Raw genomic sequence first — 20,646 nt, forward strand, 5'->3', positions numbered from 1 at the left:
ACCGAACACATAAGACGCTTTTATCTGCTAGGCTGCAGATTGCTTAGTATCACACAATATTAAACATTGAGTTGTGGACTCCTGAATAGAAAATATTTAGTCTGCTCGCCTTTTATCGATCTCTGAGTCTGTTCTGCTTTTGAAAATGGAGTCTGTGCTCCTAATGCATCCATGGGTGCTCACCTAGGATCTTGGCTAACCTTGGTTTTCCCTGGGTATACCATATGGCAAAAAAAGTAAAAATTAGCTATCAAAGCAGCATTTTTTGATTGCAGAATGATCAAAAGATCATCTTTAAAGCCGTGTGCAATGTTTCAGTGGACAGATTATTCTTGAAAAGAGCAATCATACCTTACAGTACTATGTGTAAAAGCTAAATGCTACTGACTAATGACAATCTTCATTCTGATGGCCAACCTCTATTTCGCATTTTTATTTCTCAAATGACAAAACAGCTTGGTTAAGCCCAATGGTAATGTTCCTAAAACATAACTAAGATCTCCTGAAATTAACCGTCTGCTGATTATTTAGCGAAAACAACTTCTTTTGGGAGTATATTTGGATTACAATGTGCAAAACAATGCCTTACGTCATCCTATTTTTTGATTCCAAGTATCTCATGCTTTTTCCCATCACACCCCCCTTTCCAGCAGTGCATGTCGTATTTACGGATACAAAAATAAAAGTAATTACAAATTAACGTCCAAAAAGTTTAAATTAAACAAAATGAACAAAAGTGCATACTGTACATGTATTTACAATTTTGCTTGAAGCATAACATTTAGTTTCATTTAGTATATATTCAGGATATTAGTATTCATCAATATATAAGGAGATGTAACACATAGCAGAAGTATTTCCACAGAGTCTTTTGTGAAAATGTTTGCATTGCATTGCAGTATTGAGTAGCCTGGCTAGGTGGTAGAGAAGCAAGGAACAGGAAGTGTACATACGGGTGAAAACAAGAGACAAAGATTAATCCATCCAGGTTTATAAGAAGATGTAGAAACTGTTCATCCAGCATTCCATGTTTCTCATGACACACATTTCTGGCCTGTGTGTGGTCATGTCATTCACTTGATAGTGCAGCTAACAGCAAATGTTGAGTAACGGTTGAAATCCTCAGTAGTGATGGACGTTCACAAGAGGATATCACGAGGATCAGCTGTTATGAGACAGGCTTAAAGGGATATTTCACTACCAAATCAAAATGTCCCCATGTTTTACTCACCCTCAAGGTATCCTAACTGAATATGGTTTTCTTCTGGAAGAATAATCCAGTCAGAGTTATAATACCACGTATCATTTTGCTTCCAAGCGGTAGAATGGGAGTGAACCGGTGTTGATTTTTTGAAGCTCCAAAAAGTGCATCCATTGATCAAAGAACTGCTCAACACGGCTCTGTGGTCTTAACAAAGGTCTTCTGAAGCGAATCCATGCATTTGTTTAAGAGAAATATCCATATTGACAGCGCTATTAACGTTGATGTCTAGCTTCCGCCATCTCTCGAATGCGCATGAACTTTTTGGAGCTTCAAAAAATCAACACCCGTTCACTCCCATTCTACCGCTTGGAAGCAAAATGATATGTGGTATTATAACTCTGACTGGATTATTCTTCCAGAAGAAAACCATATTCAGTTAGGATATCTTAAGGGTGAGTAAAACATGGGGAAATTTTGATTTGGTAGTGAAATATCCCTTTAATGTGAGACATCAGGATTGCACGTAATGCCGTTCCTAAGGAGAAGCAAGTAGTTCAAAGGTGCTTATGTGATCGGCCCCAATTCACATTCTTCACCTTTTTGGTCACTATTGGAGCTTTTGGATCATAGGAGTATGATCCCTGCTGATGAAAACAAAAGAGAAAAAACAAGACGTACGGCCGTTTATCTCTTAAACATCCATACAGGCAGTTGTCCAGAAATTCAAGGTAACAGGACAGATGGATTTGATACTGACAACCAAAATGTTTGTCAAGCAGTTCTCTCTCAGGAAAAAATACAGGCAGTTCCAATCAAGGGCACTTGCTGCAACATTCCTCAAATGGTCAGATTTAGGCTGACATGAATTCTTTGCCCAAAATTGCCAGAACTGAAATAAAGGGTTCTTTAAATCCAGCAGGTCAATGCTATTCTATAAATTCTCAGTGTATTGTCGGAAGACAAAAAAGAAAATGATGATACGCTGGTTGGTCAACTTGTATATCCGATTAAGCTCAGAAAAGTTCTTGGTTCAGCTGTATGCTTGTCCTAAAGTGCCCGAGGCATGCAGAACACTCTCTTCCAAAACACTGTAAAAGGATCTCAATAAAATTCATTAACAATATGACTATCCCTCAATCCCTTTTTCATATGTTGCGTGTTGGCCAATCCACATGCTCTGAAGGGATTGTCATTATAATAACATCCAGACCTGTCAACATGCTTCAAGGTTCAATGTACAATGCATTTATAGTTAAACTGCATGTAATACATAAAAAAATGAAAATCAAAGTAAAAATATTTTCAGCTTTTAATTCGCTATTTTAAACTCATCCGAGAATAAAAACATTTTTAAGTAGCAAAAACATGAACGTTATTGTTGCACTGCCAGTTAATGGCCCCGGTATCAATGTGCATTGGTTTTGGTGTCTGAAGGTTTCTGCACACAAAGGGATGTTAATGTGCATTTATATATTGAGAGTATTATGTGTGTGTGTTTTATATAATATCAAATATGTCTAATAATAAGCTCCTAACGCACGGATTTGACTTTATAACGCAAGACCAGGTATGTGGCAAGTCTCAGAATTAAGAAAAAGGCCCCCAACACCATGAAGTCCACGTAGAGCTTAGCGTCCTCCACATCCAGGAGCTGTAACACCTCCTCTGGCTTCTGAAACTTACACACTTTAACTGGACACTCTAACTCTGAGCGGTTCATGCCATAGATAGAAAGAAGTACTCCCTCAAAGCCATACCTGAAAAAGAAGAGATGACATTCTTCAGCATAAAAATGAATAAATCTAAATGTGTGTGTGTTTTAGGGGGTTAGTATGAGTTTAGGTGAGGGCCTGTTTAGGAGTGTTCTCGACTGACCTGACGTATGACACGTAGGAGCTCCACTGCAGATATTTGGGGATAGTGTCAAAGTTGACAAAGAAGCCTGAGAACAGCAGGACCGGGATGGCAGAGACTGGACCTATAAATGTGGCGACCTGAAGATGATGCAAAAGAGGAACAACAAAGTTCACCCACAGATGGTTCACATCACATGCACTAACTTGTAAGTCATGGATTCTGCATGAATATGTTTAAATAATATGTCTAGCAGCTGGCTTTAAGGTAATTTGTAGCCAGTGAATACTATTTAAATCACCCGCCCCCTTCCCCAACTCCCCATGTCTATATTTATTTATTGGGTTATGGGATATTATGCCTTACATTGCGGCAACAGCATCACTTGCATGCTCACTGCAGCTGTGTATTTAGTCTTCATACTTGCTCTGAAACAGGAGCAGCAGCCAAAGCAGATATAGTTCCGCCAAGACCAAAAATATTCATGTCATGACCATTAACAAGACGGAAATATATACATGTTACAGCTGTAACAAAGTCATCATACCTGGAGTGATGTGGATGCAGCTCCAATAAGAAGCCCCAGAGATTGAGCCACTAGAGCAGTGGAGGTGGACAAGGCCATAAACAGCAGATATCTGCCTGCTTCTGGAGGCTGCTCTGTCATCCAGTACACTATACTGCAGTACATAATCGGACAAATGATCTAAAAGAGAGAGAGAGAGAAAAACGGACTGGTAAAAAAATCCAAAATTTACTCATCTTCATGTCATTCCAAACCTGTGACTTTTTTCTGCAGAACACAAAAGAAGATATTTTGAAGAATGTTGATAACCAAACAACAAATGATGTCATTGCCTTCCATTATATGGACACAAAAGCACTGATACATTTCTCAAAATATCTTCTTTTGTGTTTCATAAACACGCTTTGAGTGGCATGAGTGTAAATAATAGATTTTTGGGTGAACTATTTCTTTAACATTATAGCATCAAATACGATGTAAAAACAGATGTACCTGAAATGGAATGTCTGCCATTGTCTTAGCCAGGTAATATGCCTTTAGACTGTACCAGTAATTCAGATGTTCCCTCATAAAAACAGACATCTCCAGCGGAACTGCAATGAAAGTTTATGCATTATTGAATCAGAGCTTAACTGAATCTGATCCACTGATTCTGTAAAGGAACTAACTCTCTGTTATGCCAATCTAAGTGATTCTAATCAATCACAAATAAAAAAGGATTTGGTAATCACTCAGCTCAAATAAGTTTTTATGCTCATAATGCCTCACACACAAACACACCCATTCTCTTACATGTCAGGACTGTGGGCATGAGTGCAGCAAACATGAGGAACAGCATAGAGAAGAAAAGGAAGCCTGTGTTGTTAAACACTTTGTTGGCATCATTTCCAATGTTCAGGTACAGCAGACCAATCAGCACACCGACACATAAGTGTGACATCACCCTCAGGTGGGTTAATACCTAAACACACACATATACAGTATATATTGATTTTGTTATTTTGTAGTTGCAGTTTTTAACAGGCACAATTTCAAAAGAGTCAATAACAAGGGAGGAAAAGTCCTACCACGTCCCTGGATATAGTGATGAAGGTTCTCTTGAAGAGAATACAGAACTGTGTGAGGCTACTGGTAGCAAACGTGTGTTTCTCAATATGGCCTGAATCCTGTATGAATACAAAATAACATAAAATTTGTATTGTGTCAGAGACAGAGAAAATGATAAACAGACAGATTTAATGTACATTGCTTACAGTATGACATTGGGAGTTACAAGATGTCGTCGGATCATTCTTGTCAATGGAGTTCTTCTTGCCCTCATCTGAACACAAGCCACCCTGGACAGCCTCGAAGAGCACATGGTTCAGATCACCATATTCTCCTGAAGCAACCTCAATTACTGCCAACAAAGAAGTTGTAGAACTCATGCACATGCTGACTGATCAGATGAGTTTTTCAAAACCATGGTTATTTTGTGATAACCATCGTTTTACTACAGTAACCATGCTTTTTTTGGTAAATTTTCGTAAGGGATAGATATCTAGATGATGTCTGTAAGATGTTTATGATTTATAATTTATGTAAAACAGCCTTTTCTAAAACGTATATCAGATGTTTATGCACAGAAGATGTTTTCCAGATCTCCAGATTTTTAGCAAATATCTTACAAACAGACCCGTGCTATCTGGGAAGTTATGTCGAGTGTGTCTTGACACGGTTTGTAGGGGGGAAAGAACCCAAGCGCAGGCAGCAGCGGTGAAGGGGTTAACAAAGATGGTTTATTAACAAATAAAACAAAACAAGAACCCACGTGGGAACAAACACTATTAACAAAAGACTCTTCACAAAAGGGGAAAACAAAAACTTCCCTCAAGGGGGACAAAAACAAGAACTAAAATCATAAACAAACAAAACTCATTCTTAAGGGACACACAGGGCAAGATAAGGCAGGGCAGGAAAAACGAGGAACCAGGAACACAGTGGATATTGAACTGACACCATAAAGCACAGGCACACAAGCACAACGAACGAGCACAGGACAATGAACACGAGGGCATTATATAGGGAACAAACAAAGGAAGATAACGAGGGGAAGGTGAGGAACATGAGACAAGGCAGGAAGGCAATACGGGAAACGAGAGGGGCGGGGCCAATGACGAGACACGAGAAAGCACATGGAATGTCAATGATAAACAAACCATGACTTTCTCACACTAAACATAAGGGATCTGTCACGATCCTGCCACAAGATTAGAAAATCCTGAACAAGAAGGCAGGACCATGACAGAGCCCCCCCCCCTTAATGAACACCCCCAGGTGTTCACCAAGGGGCCGACTAACAAGACAAGACCGACTGGGACAGTGACAAGAACCAAACAAACATTGACAGTAAAATCAGGGGCAGTCATAGTCCCTGGGGGCGCTCGCATGGGTGGAGTCCCCGGAGACTTGGTGGCGGCCGACTTGGCTGGCGGCCAGACCCGGCTAGGGGGCTGACTGCCGGCTGAGTCGCCGGCTGGAAGGCTGGCTGAGTCACCGGCTGGAACACCGGCTGGAAGGCTGGCTGAACAGGGCTGATTGCCGGCTGGAAGGCCGGCCGAACAGGGTTGAAGGCCGGCTGGAAGGCCGGACTGGACGCCGGACTGGATCTCGGCTGCACCGGACTGGATCTCGGCTGCACCGGGCTGGATCCCGGCTGCACTGGACTGGACACCGGACTGGATACTGGCTGGGCAGGACTGGATACCGGCTGGGCAGGACTGGATACCGGCTGGGCAGGACTGGACGCCGGCTGCACCGGCTGGGACGCCGGCTGCTGCATCGGCTGGGACGCCGGCTACTGCACCGGCTGGGACGCCGGCTACTGCACCGGCTGGGACGCCGGCTAAAACACCGGCTGGGCTGGACAAGACACTGGACTGGATTCCGGCTGCACCGGACTGGATACCGGCTGCACCGGACTGGACACAGGACTGGACACAAGACTGGACACCGGACTGGACACAAGACTGGACACCGGCTGGGATGCCGGCTGCACCGGCTGGGACGACAGCTGCACCGGCTGGGCTGGATCCCGCGCCCCCCTCCGTTGCCTCTTCTTCTTCATCCAAGCCACCCGTCTGGTGGTCGGCTGAAGGAAGGAGGTGAAGGGCACGGCTGGCTCGGGGTTGGAGGCCTCCGACGGGGACCCCCAAGACTCTCGCCTCCCCCGCTTGCCACCGAGGCTGGCTGGAGGCGAGGCTGCAGGGGTTGATGCGGATGGTGTGGCAACACCCAAAACCCCGACCTGCAAGGGGCTGTCCTCGTGGATAGCCGCCAGCCCCGTGAGAGACTAAGCCATGGACGTTCCCCTGGGCTCCTCACGGTTCATCGCGAGTTGGAGCTGGTCCACGAAGCCCAGGGGTCTCAACCGGCGCATCTCTGCTGGCTTGAAGGGTTCATCGAGGCAGCTGTTGAAGATTACCTTCAACTCTGCCTCGGTGAACCCCGAGTAACGCGCGGTGGAGAGGAAGCCCATGGTGAAGTCCTTCACGGGGGTCCCCCTCTGGCGGAAGCTGAACAGGACGTGAGCCTGGCGGCTCCTAAATGCCTCATCCGACTCCATGCCCAGCTGCCTACTGGGTTCGGTAGAGGCTCGTTCGTTATGACACGGTTTGTAGGGGGGGAAGAACCCAAGCGCAGGCAGCAGCGGTGAAGGGGTTAACAAAGATGGTTTATTATCAAATAAAACAAAACAAGAACCCACGTGGGGGAACAAACACTATTAACAAAAGACTCTTTACAAAAGGGGAAAACAAAAACGTCCCTCAAGGGGGACAAAAACGAGAACTAAAATCATAAACAAACAAAACTCACTCTTAAGGGACACGCAGGGCAAGACAAGGCAGGGCAGGAAAAACGAGGAACCAGGAACACAGTGGATATTGAACAGACACCATAAAGCACAGGCACACAAGCACAACGAACGAGCACAGGACAATGAACACGAGGGCATTATATAGGGAACAAACAAAGGAAGATAACGAGGGGAAGGTGAGGAACATGAGACACGGCAGGAAGGCAATACGGGAAACGAGAGGGGCGGGGCCAATGACGAGACACGAGAAAACACATGGAATGTCAATGATAAACAAACCATGACTTTCTCACACTAAACATAAGGGATCTGTCACGATCCTGCCACAAGACTAGAAAATCCTGAACAAGAAGGCAGGAACATGACAGTGTCTTGTGAGTCTTGTGATCTCAACAAGCATTTTGTCGCTGTCCTTTTGAAACCTTGTATGTCCAAATCTGCTGTTTTTCTGGAACTTGAAAAAACACTGTACTTTTTTAATGATTAAATACTGTTTTGTCAAAGCTAACAAGAGCTTTTTAATACTTCTTGTTAGCAAACATAAAGGATGACTAATAATAATGATTTATGGCAAAAAATAAAAATAATGAAATACATAGATGTTTCAGAATGATTAGCAACATTAGCATTAGCATTAAATGCTTCCAATTAATAGGTTTTAGAATAGTTTTGAAATATAGGCCTAATGGTCTGCGTTTAACAATCATTTTGAAAAATGTTGTCCACTTTTTAATAAAACTTAAGTTGATAACAAGCTGCGACTGAACAAGTTAAATCTAAAAGAAGTAAATTTTACATACATCACATCAAATCTTATGTCATCTCACACACATGCACAAATGGAATACTTACTAAAGTCTGCAGGATTATGGTATGTTGGGCAGTGGAGTCCAAGGTTTTTCAGGTAGGGTATTAGGTTAGGCACTGTCCCTTTATATATGCACTGACCTTGGCTTAGGATATAAAGCTATAAAGAAAACAGAATTCTTAACGCATTGAAAGAGATCATTACGCACTTGTGCCCCAAAATACACAGTTTTATCATTTTAGATTGTAGAAATCAAAGAATAAATAGAGAGTATACCTTGTCAAACATCTCAAAGAGTTTAGCACTGGGTTGGTGGATGGTACAGATAATAGTTCTTCCTCCCTGAGCCAGAGATTTCATTAAGGACACCACCTGGAAACAGGACGAGCTGTCTAGACCACTAAACACACAAACAAACACACATGTAGATTTTGTGGAAATTAAAAGGAAATGTTATGTAAAACATTAACACGTAAACAGTCAACATTTCTCTTCAGATTTAGAAAGGATTATGCTTAGAAATGTGTGTAATATTGCTGCTATGGGTACCTGGTGGGTTCATCAAAGAACATGACAGGGGGGTTATTGACCAGCTCCAGAGCAATAGCCAGCCGCTTACACTGACCACCTGACAGAGAGATGGTACGAGTTTGGGCACACTCCTGCAGTCCTAATGCTGTCAGGATCTCATCCACCTGTCATACATGATATTAATGGATTTATATGAATTAGTTGTGTATTAGAAACAACCACGTCACCTCACAGTGTCACATTATTAATATTTGCTAACATTTATGTTTTTATCTGTGCAGATGGTTTGGTGACAAAAACTATACTTACCAGTTCTTTTTTAACCTCCATACTTTCATTAAGTTTGAGGTTAGCCGAGACCTACACCAAACAAATAAACATGAAATAATGTGCAAATGTATGCACATTCACACACAAATACACACACAAGGCTCTCACCATCATTGCCTCTCGTGTTGTGAGATGTGGCAGTAGCATGTCATCCTGCATGATGTAACATGACATTTTTCTGAAGGTGCGGAGGTCACGGGGTCGCCCGTTGACCAGGACCTGACCTTTCATGCCTGTCTCTCTGCAGAGAGAGAGATCATTTTCAATATATTATAAATATTATGAATATTCATTCTCTCCTAATGAACACAAACATGCACGCTCACCTGTAACCAGCAAGTATGTTCATGAGAGTGGATTTTCCAGCCCCTGAGGGTCCCATGATTCCAATAAGCTCCCGATTGCAGAACTTTCCAGAGAGACACTTCAGAAGGGCTTTAAATCCTGTAGAAAGTATCAGCATTTTTTATACAGTAACAGTAGCCAACTTTCCAACTTGCACAACTAAGGTACACTGACCAAAATTATAAACGCAACACTTTTTTTTTTGCCCCCATTTTTCATGAGCTGAACTCAAAGATCTAAGACTTTTTTTATGTACACAAAAGGCCTATTTCTCTCAAATATTGTTCACAAATCTGTCTAAATCTGTGTTAGTGAGCACTTCTCCTTTGCCGAGATAATCCATCCACCTCACAGGTGTGGCATATCAAGATGCTGATTAGACCGCATGATTATTGCACAGGTGTGCCTTAGGCTGGCCAAAACAAAAGGCCACTCTAAAATGTGCAGTTTTATCACACAGCACAAGCCACAGATGTCGCAAGTTTTGAGGGAGCATGCAATTGGCATGCTGACTGCAGGAATGTCCACCAGAGCTGTTGCCCGTGAATTGAATGTTCATTTCTCTACCATAAGCCGTCTCCAAAGGCGTTTCAGAGAATTTGGCAGTACATCCAACCGGCCTCACAACCACAGACCATGTGTAACCACACCAGCCCAGGACCTCCACATCCAGCATCTTCACCTCCAAGATCGTCTGAGACCAGCCACCCGGACAGCTACTGCAACAATCGGTTCGCATAACCAAAGAATTTCTGCACAAACTGTCAGAAACCGTCTCAAGGAAGCTCATCTGCATGCTCGTTGTCCTCATCGGGGTCTTGACCTGACTGCAGTTCGTCGTCGTAACCGACTTGAGTGGGCAAATGCTCACATTCGATGGTGTCTGGCAGATGCTGGAGAGGTGTTCTCTTCACAGATGAATCCCGGTTTTCACTGTACAGGGCAGATGGCAGACAGCGTGTATGGCGTCATATGTGGGTGAGTGGTTTGCGGATGTCAACATTGTGGATTGAGTGGCCCATGGTGGCGGTGGGGTTATGGTATGGGCAGGCGTATGTTATGGACAACGAACACAGGTGCATTTTATTGATGGCATTTTGAATGCACAGAGATACCGTGACGAGATCCTGAGGCCCATTGTTGTGCCCATTGTTCATCCATGACCATCACCTCATGTTGCAGCATGATAATGCACGGCCCCATGTTGCAAGGATCTGTACACAATTCCTGGAAGCTAAAAACATCCCAGTTCTTGCATGGCCAGCATACTCACCGGACATGTCACCCATTGAGCATGTTTGGGATGCTCTGGATCGTCGTATACGACAGCGTGATCCAGTTCCTGCCAATATCCAGCAACTTCGCACAGCCATTGAAGAGGAGTGGACCAACATTCCACAGGCCACAATCAACAACCTGATCAACTCTATGCGAAGGAGATTTGTTGCACTGCGTGAGGCAAATGGTGGTCACACCAGATACTGACTGGTTTTCGGACCCCCCGGACCCCCCAATACAGTAAAACTGCACATTTTAGAGTGGCCTTTTATTGTGGCCAGCCTAAGGCACACCTGTGCAATAATCATGCAGTCTAATCAGCATCTTGATATGCCTCACCTGTGAGGTGGATGGATTATCTAGGCAAAGGAGAAGTGCTCACTAACACAGATTTAGACAGATTTGTGAACAATATTTCAGAGAAATAGGCCTTTTGTGTACATAGAAAAAGTCTTAGATCTTTGAGTTCAGCTCATGAAAAATGGGGGCAAAAACAAGTGTTGCGTTTATAATTTTGGTCAGTGTAGTTAGCAGCAAACAAACAGGGGTCTGATGCTTAGCTATAACTCCAAATAAGTATGTTTTGTTTGAATAGTATGTTGATTATGCAACACTAGAAGATTAACCCTTAACTCGCTTCTAATCAAATTTGTCAAAATAATTAATTAAGTAGTCAAATGTGCAATATTTTACACATTAACACCATATACAGTAATTTTTACTAATAAACATCATGAAGAAAATTCCCAAGCATTTTATTTATTTACAGTCACTTAATGTCAATAGCAAAAAATACATTCTGTTCATCTCTGGTGGAATGAACTGGCAGAATGATCTGCTGAGACCAACTGCAAGAAACAAACCAGAACCTAATATATTTTGCTCTTTAAAAAAATAGTTTGAGATCAAATAATAATAAGTGGCCTGACTGTTTATGTCCCTGTGTTAGTGAGTCATACCGTTGACTATTATCTATGCAAGGAGAAAACTGGAACAGCAACTAAAATCTTTGTTAGCTTCTATTTTTTGTTGTATGTATTGTTTTCTCCTTTTCTTTTTATGTCTCCAAAGCTGTTTTAGGCAATTCAGTCCAGTCACCAACCATATTTACACCCCCATACAGCTATTTCTGTTCATGTAAGTAGTTAGTACTATATACAGCTGTGATTAACTGCAGCACTTTTGCTTGTGTGGGATAACTTTATTACGATTTCTAACATTTATTTTACATATGAATCGCCCGTCTCTAGTATAATATCTCTACTATATTCTCTATATGTCAATCAAAGCTATGAGTCATTAGTGAGGTTATAAAAGCAATTTCTATTTCCCTCTTCCTCTCAATCTCTGTGCTAATCTTACGGAAAGACAAATTAAACTCAAAAAGCAAAAGATGATGGCAATCCTCTTAATTGCCCTATAACTTCCTGAATGCTACTCTGCATCTCAATGATTTTGCTTTGAGGTGTGAGTGTACAATAGTATCAATAACTCGTTCACAAATGATATGCCCTGTATATTTATGTAAGCAATAATTAGACATCCTCATTCTGATTTTCTGCATGCTGATGTTGTGTAACCTGAGCATCCATCTCCGCATTAGATCTGTTGCATATGGGTCTGTATTCTGAATATGAACTGAATTGGGATCAGGCTGAAAGCATTCTTGAAAGCTTAAACACGCTGGATCAATAAATGCATCCATGCAGTCTGTGGTTATGCTCTGATAAGGAAAAAGCATCCATCAATCTCCAAGCAATATGGTTGAGACCAGAGCACATATCTATGGGGTTAGACTTACAAATTGAAGTATTAGTAGGATTTCTGAAACTTAGAAGTGTGGAATCACAGTAATGTAATGAGCTTGTGGAGTGCATGAAGGTGCCATCTGTGTACACTAAATGTGTTGAATTCAAACTGAATTTAATATTTGGTGCAGTAAAATAGTACAGCTGCTATTTAACACATAGATCACCAAGTTCAGAGACAGTCGTCCTCTGGCAAATAAAATCATTGTCAGAAAGCAATATAGTCTTTAAGCATTAACAATAACTCTATTAATGGATTTATTTCATATGCATTAGTAACTCTAACATCTGTGTCAGGAATCTATGTTAAATCCCACAGTTTCATATTTTTCCAAGGCAACCGCATCCAAAACCCATCCATGTTTTTGACACCAGCACAATGATGGAGGAGAGGCAGTGAGAGAGGGAAAAAAAAGAATGGGACAAGACTTTGCTGTGAGATTAAGAAAATAAAACATGACAGGAGTCTAGTGAGAGAGACAGATTGGAGCGAGAGCGACAAGAAAAAACAAAAACAACAGAGGCGGATCAATAAAGATGAGAAGCTAGAAGAGGGAAAACAAAGGTAAGAGGCAGTTTGACATTTGGGGGGGATGGCAGAAAAAACACACAGCTTCAGCCGTCAAAAGCAGTTTTCAGCTTGCACATAACCATGATTTGCTCTGTGCTTATTTACATATACAGTATTATCATGCTAAGGGAAGGGCGGTACTTGGAGGAAAGACGTGTCCTTCACTAATATGTCGCATATGACTGTTCCTTTGACTGCAAATACACTTCCTGATTATTCAGTAAAGGTATGTTTTACCAGAATTTTAAGCGAATGCAAGCCAATACATTTGTAATGTATTGCATCAGAAAATGCAATACAAAAGCTGGTTAAGCAAGTTAAAGACATAGTTCACCAAAATGAAAAATCTCTCGTTATTTATTCAGCCTCATGTTGTTCAAACCCTGTATGGCTTTCTTTCTTCTGTGAAACACAAAAGAAGATATTTTGTGAAATGTTTTACTGGCTTTGCGTCCATTCAATGGAGGTCAACGTTGGGAGCCAATCACTTAACTAATCAAGGTGAATATAGGATAGAGAAAGTAAATAGTAATAAGTAACTAAATACTTTTTGGTCAGAGTAATTTGTACAGTAATCTAATTACACTATTGAATATGTAATTAGTAATTAGTAACTAGTAATTCATTACTTTTTCAGAGTAACTTACCCAACACTGGTTTTCTTTGATAAAGCCAAGAACAAGTTGCAGATAACTTGTAAAGCATTTTATACGTTAAGTATAACTAAGTTAAATGAAATTAAAGTGATAGTCTACCCAAAAATAAAAACGCTTACATCATTTACTCACCCTCTTGTCATTTCAAACCTTAACGATTTTCTTTCCTTTGCAGAACACAAAAAACAGCTCTGGCCCTTAATCACTTCTATTGTATGGACACAAAACCAATGCAAGTGAATGGGGGCCAGTTAACAACATTCTTCAAAATATCTTCTTTTGTGTTCTGCAGAAGGAAGTCATACAGGTTTGAAATGACAAGAGGGTGAGTAAATAGCATGTCTACATCCTATGTGTGTACTCGGTTTGCACCACGTGTGTGTGTATATGTGAGTGTCGGGGAGATGTGTATGTGGTGCTACAGAAGCTGCTGCGTGTGCAACCCTCATCATTCACCTGTATTAACCGAGCACTGCATTAACCGAGCCTCTGGGTGTGCTGCTTACTGGCAAAAATAAACACAGGTGTGAGAACCATGCATTTGTGTTTGTGTGTGAGAGAGAGAGAGAGAGAGAGAGAGTTATGCTCATTAATGTGATTGTTGGGTTATGCAGGGAAACCCCATGAGCAGTTCAAATGGACCGTGATCATCAATATATAAAAAATGAACTGGGAAGAATGAAGAACATAGTGCCTGTTATCAATGGCTATATAACGATCAATGTTATGCATAAACAATACAGTAACCTTAGTGGGGAATTCTAACAAATTTCAGAGGTTAATATGTAGAGATATACCTCTTTTCTGCAGGTAAAACATCTAAGTGATGTTAATACCGTGATGTCATACAACTTCAAGTACATCATGTACTAGACATAAGAAACAGCATTGTCAGAAAATAACATGATTTCAAAACAAAATAATATTTTTACATGAGCTGTACCAGGGGCAGGTTGGATAAACTGCTTAGACTAGTCTTAGAAGTTAGTCATCTAATTGTTTTCTTCAAGACAGGTCATAACGTCTTTAAATCAGGTATACATAAAAGGGTAGACTGGGCTAATTGAAATATGAAAAGTAAGACTGATTAGTCCTAACTAATTGCTAGTCAGTGAGACTAGTTTATGGCCAAGTTTATGCAACTGGGCCCATTTATTGACATACATAGACCAACCTTTACACCAATTAATTACACTATCCACAACCATGTTAAAGAGACAGTTCACCCAATAATGAAAATTCTGTTATCATTTACTCACCCTCAAGATGTATCAAACTTGTTTATTTTTTTGTTCTGCACAGATATTTTAAAGAATGTGGAAAACGACACAAAAATTCTGTCATCATTTACTCACCCTCAAATGCTGCTGAACACAAAAAAAAGATATTCAGAAGAATGTTTGTAATGAAACAGTTCTGGGGCACTACTGACTACTATACTAGGAAAAACTATACTATGGTAATCAATAGTGCCCCAGAACTGTTTGATAACAAACATTCTTCCGAATATCTTTTTTTGTGTTCAGCAAAATAACAAAATTTGAGGGTGAGTAAATGATGACAGAATTTTCATTTTGGGGTGAACTATTGCTTTAAATGGCTCCAAAGCTCCCCTTCTGCCCTCCTAGAGGCGTGTCAACCCTCTGCTTATGACATCATTGGATATGATACAGCCTTCAGATAATTTTATTTCTTATTGCACCTCCTGAGCCACAGAGATGAGAATGTCAGAAAAGTCTAGGCAAGATAAGCTATAACCCTAAATTAAATGCACCCTTCAAAACCAGCCTGGATTCTGCAGACAGTGTGAAGAACACAATGTACAGTGATCTCCTTCAACCACAAAAATGGGTGGTGCAGAGGGAAAGGGTCCCTATCAGCGTAATGCATGTGAGCGTGCATGCGTGTGGGCTGAACTCATGTTGGGCTGGTTTAGTTAGCCTACGGCATCAGACAGATGAGTCGTCCGGGGAAGTGAATTATTTACTATATCTAAAGTCTGCTGAGAACAGCACTCTACAGTCCAACACACAGGGTGGAGTAAGTGTGTGTGGCTGTTAGAGACTAATAGTATGTGTGTTGATGTGTGCTATGTCATAGCATGTTTTTGGTTGGGACTATCATTGAAAGTCCTGGTGTTTCAAACACTTCACCTTAAAGGTCCAGTGTGTAATTTTTGGGAGGATCTATATTTGACAGAAATGCAATAACTATGTCTTCAGAGCTGTCTTAAGAACTTACATAATGATGTGTTATGTTTTTATTACCTTAGAATGAGCTTTTTCTATCTACATACACTGCGGATCCCTTTACATGGAATTCACCATGTTGTTTCTACAGCAGCCCTAAACGGACAAACTGCTCCACAGAGCGTTTGGTAAATACATAATCTCCTTCGGCAAAGAAGCGAAAACGTAGCAACATCTTAGTCCTGTGTCAGCCACCGTAGTTCTTCAAAAGGGAGGTGAGAGGGGAGGGGGTGGAGTGAGCAGTTGGTTGCAATTCGCAACCTCACCTCTAGATGTTGATAAATTTCAAACACTTTGACTAAATCGACCACATAAAGTAATGGATTCGCACTGTACCTCTCCTCCTCCAGCAGGGGCCTTCACGGATGGTGTATGAGAGCTCTCTAAACTCCAGGTCCACCGCTGAACGCCGAGGCAGGTGAGAAAACCTCTGCGCATCTGTGATGTGGTTTTCCACCTTCTTCAAATGAGTAAGCATGGCAGCATCTGGAGGAGCTCCTCCAGCACGTTTGGTCTCCTCCATGGGTATGGAAACTGACCCCGGCTCTGAAGGCTTTGCAGCCATACCTGGAGCCTGGAAAATGTGTGAGGACACAAGGGGGAAGATCATTATAATGAACATATTAGATACTGCGTCCGATAAAATACACCTCATGTACACAGCAATTAAATGAACCAAAACAATGCATTCACTTCACAGTCATTCACACACACTAATGCAAACCAAAACTGTCTTAGGTGAGTGGGGTGTATATTCAAGCCCCTATTTAAGCATGCTGTTCTGGTGTTCAAGCAACCATGGTGCACTCTCGAAAATGAAATGGTATCAGTGGGACGGTACCATTTACATATAGATACGTATACATTTGGTATGCACTAATATGCATTTATAAGGTGCTAAGGTGCCTACTTTTTAATATGGCACAGCTTCAGTGAAAACTTTTGTACATTTTTTTTTTTTAAGTGAGGTCATTCTCTCACGCTAACCTTATTACGATACCTATTAACATAATATGAAGTGTGATTGGTTTAGGCCGTCAGAATAGGATTGAAGTTGTTCTTTCAAGCACAAAATTGTTATCTCTGATATCTGCTTATGCATGGGATGATGGATAAGCACTTACAGTTTCAACTATTACAGAAATTGAAGGCTGTGGAATTTAATACCAGAATTAGAATCTACTGTATAAAAGAAAGCTTTTTCCATTTTCGTGGGGCCAGACACTGAAGATTTGGAATACAGATGAAATGACCATTGCATTGAGCATGTCTGTATTTAGCTTTTTGTCCTGTCATTACTAATGCAGTGCATTCTTATCTTAATTTAAACAATCTAAACTAGTTTTCTTCTGGATGTGGGAATGCTGATTTGAAAGTTTGAGAATACTGAACTTCATATTGTGCAAATGTCAAATCAGCATTTAATTAAAAATCACCACTCAGATTCAATAACACTGACATTGCAAAACATTGCGCAAAGCAACAGGGGCACAAACAGTCCTGACAGCAATGAGAATGTGGAATCCATAGGAGTTATTGTATTTCATGTCAATGAGAAAGAATGCACTTATACAGCAGAAGCGTCTAAACCAGTTCCGGGGGCAACGCTTGATAGGGCTATGCCTCTCTGAAGACCAAATGTTTTCACTGTTGCCAGCAAGCAAATTATACAGTTGAAGTGCTTACGTGTCAATATGCTACATTCCATTAGGAAGGGCTTGTGTATTTTGTATTATGAGTAAGGGCGAAGACTGAAGGATCGAACAAACCAGTGCTTCCAAAAGCAGTGATCTAGAAGGCTATAAATCCATATGGGACACCCAACACTCACAATGAGTGTAAATGAGAAAAGCATGACCTCTGTAGTAAGCTTGACATACAGCGTCATTGAATGACGAAGGTCGTATCATTCCTGATGCTGTGATGATGTGACGGTGGTCACAGCTGGATGAAATAATTGAATCGGTGATGAAGCATAAATCCTCATTGGACAAAACGTTGAGGCAATCCATAGATCAAGCCGATTACGGCCTGTCCTCTTTTTGATGCATCTTTAGTTAATAACAACAATTTTGGAAACGTATAGCTATTTCCAATTAGAATGACCTTATTTTCCCACTATGTACGGCTTTATTTACGTTGCTTGACTGTATTAGTAAAACACTATCTGACTCTAAAAGCTGTTTTCTGACCATTCAAAGAAAGGCCATATCCATAGAGAATCATAGCCTGGCTGTTCAAAGATCTTTCGGAGAAAGGTCACCGCCTAAGCTCACTCACTGGTCCTCTACTACCCAACACAAATATGAGACAGAATACACAATAAGCAATTTTGTTAACAGAGCAGTCTATTAAAAAAAACTAAAAATAGGCTGAAATATCTTTATAGCTTCCTCACGGCGAGTACCGCATGTGCTCTAATTGCACACACACTAAATCTCTCATACAGCATCCATCACATGCCTGTCAATGACATCACTCGCATTCAAAACACAGGACTGGGTTTAGATAGGCGACCCTCTGTTAATGCATACACACTCACTCACTCACATAATTGCGTTATACATACTTTTTTGACGTGCCGAGTTGATCAAAAGACGACTCAAGGGGCTCGCAGTGTCGATCCTTACAAAAATATCCAATTCATACCTTCGCTCCCAATTACATCATATGTACACACCGGAGCGATCAACAGGAGAGGGCAGCGTAATAGTCCCGCCGAGAAAAAAAGATGCCCAGTACGCGTCAGGGTCCGTTACACAACCGATCCCGCTCAGCAGTGTATGAGAGTATGATCTTCTCCTTCAGAAAACAGCGACACATCACATTCATATCGTTTATTAGAAATACTCATATCTGGAGACAATCTCCATCCAAAACAAACATAAGAGTCATGAATAATTAAAAAGACGCAGCATCCGTGTTAAAGCATGAGTTTCGTTTAGGACAGGAGATGGAAGGACAAACCGCGACTCGATCATTGCGCATCTACATCAATTATCCAGGACGCGTACGGTGCTGTGGGGAGAAGAGTTGCGCTCCTCCGGATGCTGCACCTCAGTAGCTGGTTATTGCGCGCAGTGGTCAGAGTATCCTGGCACGCCCGGCGGTCTGGGATACTGGGCGTAACTGGCAGGCTGAACCCGCGTTAAACAGTGGGAGGCAATAAAAGAAGACGTGATAATTCAGTTACCTACACATTGTATTGTTTTTCTTCCATTTAGAGATAACATTTCCAAATAATTGATTTATGGATATTTAATATGATGCAGTTTGAAGTTTAGTTTCTTTTTTTCTGATTCAAAAATGGATGGTATTCACCGTTCCGCTAAAATGTTTTGTTATTCGTGATGCTCGGTAGACTGTGTGAGGTGGGTTACATTACAAACTCCTCTGCAGGAAAGTGAGGGCAGGGTTGGCATTGCGCCATCGTACGACACGGGGCAGGTGGAGATCTTAGTTTTCTCATGATCCGGGAGAGAAGTCAAGCAGGTCCAACTGTGTCTCCCCAGTCTGAGCTATAGCGACGGGCTCTAAGATGTGGGCACATGTAAATAATAACAAAGTGGTGCAAACGGGGGACAGGGTTTTTTCAAAATTTAGGGCAGGAGCAAGAAACGTATGGAAAATCTATTTTTAGTAACGGTTGCCTATGAGGTTACTATGGGAGGAAAGCAAGGGAGGGGGTGGGAGTTTGGAGATGATGGAGACGAAAAACACAAAGGGAAATTACATCCTATCCGGTAGCATAAGAGAATTAAGCGCGCGGTCTCTTTAAAGGCGGCACCTGCGCATCCGCTGGTGCTGATGCTGCAGTGGTCGGGTTACTCTCGGTGAAACCGATGGGGTAACTAGCGTTCAAACGACGCCCTATATTATTCACTCGTATACACATACTGTTACTGCTGTTTTGCTGTGATACTTAATACCATTGTTTATAAAATACACAGGACAGATATTACCAGACAGACATATATGACAGATAGACAGACATAAACAGACAAATGAGTATAGTCAAGGAGTTTTTATAAATTGCAGTATAAATACATCTCTGGTGAGTCATTGTTGTGGCAGAACTTGCACACTGAATATAAAATAAGACTCCAAGCAACACTGCAAAAATTCTTTTTTTTCACATGAATTACAAGATTACTTCCAAGTCATTCATTTTCCCTTTGCATATTTAAAATTTTCTACATAAATTTCAACATGAAAGCTTTTTTCTATTGACCAGTGTGAAGAAGCCAAATTAATCATTGGTGGAACAATGTTGTAAAAGATAAATTATGTACTGCAGCTGGACACTTTACTGTACTGTTAGGAGGCATTGAGAAGTCAGGGAGATGCACACAAGGGTAGGCTATGTCTAAGTTTGTTGTCAGTTTATTATCCGACACAGAGAGGCTTATATAGTATAATCACAGATCCTTGAAAACTGGTTTAGCCAAGGAACAGACCGTTTCTTTCCCACCAGTTATCAGAAAGTACACATATACAGACAGCAAAATATGAAGGTTAAGTTAAACAAACAGTGCAGCATTTCAATTATATGAGCCACGTAAGCAGTAATATGTTATATAAAGTACAGCTTTATTGTGTAAGAGACACTCAGAAACGCTGAACAGGCTGT

General features: G+C 41.2%; 1 protein-coding gene across 1 annotated transcript; it reads right to left on the bottom strand.

Annotated features, from left to right (window-relative positions):
• Nucleotides 1–1,657: 1,657 nt before the first annotated feature.
• On the bottom strand, nt 1,658–19,302 carry abcg4a (ATP-binding cassette, sub-family G (WHITE), member 4a). The gene is made up of 15 exons (XM_057328193.1): nt 18,586–19,302; nt 16,353–16,590; nt 9,436–9,553; nt 9,218–9,350; nt 9,089–9,139; nt 8,798–8,943; nt 8,525–8,648; nt 8,293–8,407; nt 4,838–4,983; nt 4,652–4,750; nt 4,377–4,545; nt 4,077–4,177; nt 3,606–3,764; nt 3,080–3,198; nt 1,658–2,961 (listed from the first exon to the last, which is right to left on the bottom strand). Exons 2-15 carry the CDS (start codon nt 16,579–16,581, stop codon nt 2,736–2,738), a joined length of 1,935 nt encoding a protein of 644 aa, XP_057184176.1. The 5' UTR covers nt 16,582–16,590; nt 18,586–19,302; the 3' UTR covers nt 1,658–2,735.
• Nucleotides 19,303–20,646: the final 1,344 nt, after the last annotated feature.

The sequence above is a fragment of the Triplophysa rosa genome, linkage group LG2, assembly GCF_024868665.1.
Source record: "Triplophysa rosa linkage group LG2, Trosa_1v2, whole genome shotgun sequence".
NCBI lineage: Eukaryota > Metazoa > Chordata > Actinopteri > Cypriniformes > Nemacheilidae > Triplophysa > Triplophysa rosa.